We start from the raw sequence: 5048 nt of genomic DNA, 5'->3' as shown, positions 1-5048 counted from the left end.
TTCCAAAGAGAAAAGAAATACAACAGGTTTTGATTTTGTATCAGAGATGATTCTCAAAGATTGTTGAAGTTAAAACTTGAAAAAAATATGTTTCTGTATGATGGTCAACAAGCTAACCCAGAACTTCAGTATACCATGTACTTTCTGATTGTCAACTGAAGAACATGCATTCGATAGAGAAGATACACTTGATCGAGAAGTTTGAAGGACGAGTTGGGGTGGTAAAGCTTAAGAGGCTGTGACAACCGCCTTGCTAAATTGCATGACTTTGGAAACTGAGTTAGGAATAATATTGAATTTACGGAACCAGTGCAAACCGCAGATCAAAATGGTTTGGAAGATGAGGGTTTGTACTAAAATTTGACTTCCTATGGCAGTTGTGTGAAGCTTTCTACTGGACTGATAATTCTTAATTTCAAAGTAGAATTACTTCACGTTTCTTTTCTCTTTTGGTAACCAGTTTTGGAATGCTGCAAGCACAACTAGTTTTTCTGAGAGCTAGCTGTTTGGTAAATTTCAGAATGTCATTGACTTGTTCCGAACATATATCTATTGGGAACCACCGATAGTTTATGCATGACATTTCTAATTTACTGGTAGCATTGAGATATGAGAATGAAGGCAACTAAATGATAAAGTGACCACCAGATTATTAGGTACTAATTGTACATCAGAAACAAATGCCGAGTTGAAATGAATTTTCCAGCTGATAGGACCTCGATAGCACCTGTAGGGTTCATGTAGGGTCTCAGCATTTTCCAACCTTGTGTTGTTTACTCTTGGAACTTGGGAGGACGATTCCAGTTCTGATTGCCTGTTTTGCAACACTGCAGTAGTATTTCTTTTGCTACTGAAGTGATATGTTATGAAACCTGTTTAGTTCTGTTTTCTTACTTGGGATCATCATGATCATTTTTCTTTCTTTTTTCTTGATGAGATTTTAATTATCCTCTTTAGACTTTCTGGTCTGATCATTTTTATCGTCTGATAGTAAACAGTGTAACATATTTTTTCAATTTTACACAGAGGTCAAGGTTTGTACAAACACTTGAAGTTGATAGTGCCAAGAACACAACTAGTTTCAAATTGTAATAAATACTGTATCATTCCCACAAGCCAATTCAGTCCCAATCCCTTAGAAGATCCCAGAGCTCTGTGTCCAAGTGAATCCCTTCAACAAACGCCATCATTCTGCAACACTGGTACAACTAGCTGCACTAATTATTATACCAGAAGTAGATTGAATATCGACTGCTACCAACTACTTAAGGGGCACAAATAGCATCATATACATATGTTCATATTCAAGTTCATTGTGAGACAGAATTAGTTTCATTACTTAGTATATCATATACATTTATAAAAACTTTAAACTAGCTACAAAATCACTACCACAAGCATTTGACCTACATTTTGCTCTACTTAGTACTGTCATTTGATAATTAAGAAAATGGAAATCTTTTAATTAACTGAGGGCTGGAACCCAGTCTAGCTGGGGGGTTAGGCCCTCACACCCATATTACTTGTTAAATTGAAGAAAGATACAATTGGGGGGACATAATGCCTCAACCCGTCCAAAATTACATGAATTGAACCTCATAGGGATCAATGTAAAAGAGAAAGAATGTCAACTAACTAAATGCCAACTAGGTTACCCAAATATGAACCATCATTTTATGCAGTTGCCCACTTCCATGGTATTTAGCTGCTCATCATTCATTAGGTCCTCCATAAAAGACTTGGCCCAGTCTTCCATGGTATTTAGCTGCTCATCATTCATTAGGTCTTCCATAAAAGACTTGGCCCAGTCTTTGCCAACGATAACATCACTCAAATTCCCACCATACACATCGACTTCTCCTTGTGCCATGACACCAACTTCATCTCCCATTTGCTGCTCTAGATTTTCGTCATGGTGAAAGTCAAGGCCACTCATCATTTCAGTAGCTGTATTGGTTGGTATATCATGACATTGCTGCCCCAAGTTTTCATCCCTTAATTGTAGTTCAGTTACGGGTTTTTGCACTCCCAAGTCCTCATACACTTGCAAAGAAACAGCTGGCTCATCTTCTAGTGGTGTTGGTCCAGCTTCTAATGGTGGTGCTGGCTGCAAGAATTGTTGGTTGGACCATTGTTCTAGTTCAGCCCACTCCAATGATGGTGCTGCGACATTATTATCGGAGCAAGGTAGGAGGCATTGCCACTTCTCATGCGGCTCCTCCAGCAACAATGCAGGATCGCAGTTCAAATCATTATCTCCATCACCATCCTCAACATAGTCCTCCTCAAGCATCTCCTCTTCTTGTTGCCTTTTTCGCTTCCTTTCCGGCAGTTCATCATTTTTCCTAAGTAAACAAAGAACATAGTCATTCTTGTTTACTTGTTTCTTGGGCAGGAGTTGCGACTTATGAAATTCGAACTCATACATGATCCAGCAACCATGATGCACAGAACGCTTATTCTGATAGGTGTAGGTTTTCTTGAAACCAAGAAGAGTGGTTGTTGGCTTCTGATTCTCATCAAGAAGATATATGTTCTTGGCTGCGACTTGGCCTTTCCAAGTACCACTCCCAACTTTCCGACTTATACGCGAGGCCTTTGCACTGACCTTCTTCTTTTGGGTGAAGAAGTAGAGATCTTTGTTCTTCCTCAAGTCGTTTGTCCGTCTTGCTTCGAATCCTTCCCATATCTTCCATGGTTCTTGGTCACCGTAAAGATCCAACTCGCAAATAAGGGATTCTTTTCGAGGTACCTCCTTCCCGTTCACCTTGGGCTTAAGGTAGTACAAGAGTAGTTCATCCTCCATGGGGCAAAACCTATGGCCAGGCAGAAGCATATGATCCTCCATGAATTGAAAACTTAATTCTTTCAGATAGTGTTTCTTTGTGATCTTTGTTCTGGGATTTGTTCTATACAGAAACTTAAACTGATGAATGGATCGATGGAGAGATAAGGAAGATAATATACGGGGGATTAGCCTCTAAAGAAAGTACCCTAAGCTTTGAAGACAGGAGGTGGATTTTAGAAACTAGTGTGGTGTGGGAGATGTTAGCTAGGTTTTATAGAAACTTAATAGCTTGGAGAGCAAGACTCGACTTAACAGGGGTTAATTTCTAGATGAATTAGGGGGACCAATCAGATTTCCAACCGATGAATCTTTTTCTTCTTCATTAAGTAATAAACTCTCTATTTATGTGGTGAGGCTTACTACACCACGACGTAACATTTTACACTAATTCAAGAGTAGTAAGAACCGAGGGTTTAGTAAGGATTTATAGTTATATACATAAGTTTGATTTCCAACGTCTAACCCTGCCCCTCCCCTGTGGTCAAGTTTAAGCTTGAAATTCTCTGTATTTACCATCAAATTAAGTTCCCCTGATTGGTAACTTGAGACACAACATGTCGATGGAAATTCACTCATCAAAATCCAGTTTCATAATTTATAGCAGTCTTGCTACATTCAGCCAAATGAAGAATTATACCTTTCCTTATTGAGAAAATTAGATATAAACCCAAAAATATAAACTTCTATTGAGAAAAATCCATAGATATTTTTCTTTCAATTTACACCCATTCTACATAAACAAACCTTCCATATAGAGTATATGTCTATAATTAATAGTTTTTCTCATTCTTTAATATACCTAATATGCCCTTATTAAGTATCTTGCTTAATCTTATCATCCATTTGAATTTGAAATATTAAGCTAAAAAATCAATTCATTTGGACTTTAATTATCATAATCAATTACGTCCTTAATTTCTTCCTTACTTTATATTTTGATTACTGACTTGAGTATATATTTCTACATATGCTCATTACAATAGTAGTTCATTTCCAGCACAAATTTCAATTCTTGTTTTCCTTATATGTAGGTATTTTCTTTTCGAATAGATTTTCAATTTTCTTTTCCTTGATGGGGTCAATTATTGTTTCAAAAGATGGAAAGAGATTTGGATTCAATCACTGGGAGAAAATGTTTTTCTTGCTTGAAAGAAAGGGCGAGGGGCAAGCAGGTATGATACTTCTCGCTTGTGTCTATGAAATGTTCTTAAAGAAAAGAAAAGGATTATATTCAAGATGGGGTCAAGAAATGGGAAAAAAAACTTTTGTTATTGTGTTTTCACCCTTGAGCTCACATTCGGTGCCTCTCTATATTCTCGAAAGATTTCTAATTGTAAGATATGTATCTTGTTCTTGGATTACTTTCTTCTTTTTTTTAGGTATATTGTCATATTAATCTCATGATAGCTTTTTACCCTCAACTACTACATTTCTAATTTACCTACTAAGTAAGTAGATGAAAGTGAAGCTTGAATACCATAAACCTTCAAGCTAAAAAAAGATCGTATCTTCTACAATCATAGGTATAATATAGTAGAAAACCTAATAAAGAGGTATGATACAAAAAAAAAAAAATTGTAATATAGAGATGTCTGTGTCATACAAAAACAAAAACAAAAAAAAAACCTCCTATATATCAGATACATACTTGAAATCAAATTAACTAGAAAAATTGTTTTGATGATCAGATACCTAGCTTATTATATAGGTATAATATAGAGACTTTCAACCTAATAAACATGGTCTACTCGCAATGATAGCGTACTTAAGAAAGAAGTTGATGTTAAAAATGATTCTAATAAATAGGTTGATATGAAAATTTCTAGAAATCAAGTTAGCTAAACATACCTGTCTAACTTTAGGTTGTAATTTAAAAAAAAAAAAAAAACGATCTATTAGTTGGGTTAAAAACTTTAAACTTCTACCTTTAGGTTAGGTTGCAAGTAAAACAGAAAGTTATTTTTAAAATAGAAAGTTTAAAATATCAAAAAGTAAATATCACATGCACTTAAATCTATATAACTTTTGAATTCAGAAAATTATGCATGTAAAAAAAGATCCATGATTCTAGCAATCATGATGAATTTAATGAAAATTGCGATAATAATGGGACCAATAAAAAAGATCTACAATTAAGGTATTAAAGATGACGTTAATTTTGCTAGTTGATTTATGTTTGTCAGATATTTCAAAAACTGTG

At 35.3% G+C, this 5048-nt stretch overlaps 1 protein-coding gene across 1 annotated transcript; it reads right to left on the bottom strand.

Moving 5' to 3' along the window:
- Nucleotides 1-1669: 1669 nt before the first annotated feature.
- On the bottom strand, nt 1670-2848 carry LOC112163771 (NAC domain containing protein 52). Its single transcript, XM_024300034.1, has one exon. The coding sequence runs from the start codon at nt 2846-2848 to the stop codon at nt 1670-1672; it is 1179 nt and encodes a 392-aa protein (XP_024155802.1).
- Nucleotides 2849-5048: the final 2200 nt, after the last annotated feature.

The sequence above is a fragment of the Rosa chinensis genome, chromosome 5 (genome assembly GCF_002994745.2).
Source record: "Rosa chinensis cultivar Old Blush chromosome 5, RchiOBHm-V2, whole genome shotgun sequence".
Classification (NCBI taxonomy): domain Eukaryota; kingdom Viridiplantae; phylum Streptophyta; class Magnoliopsida; order Rosales; family Rosaceae; genus Rosa; species Rosa chinensis.
Note: the sequence above shows the minus strand (reverse complement) of the source record. Positions and strands in the feature narration are given on the sequence as shown.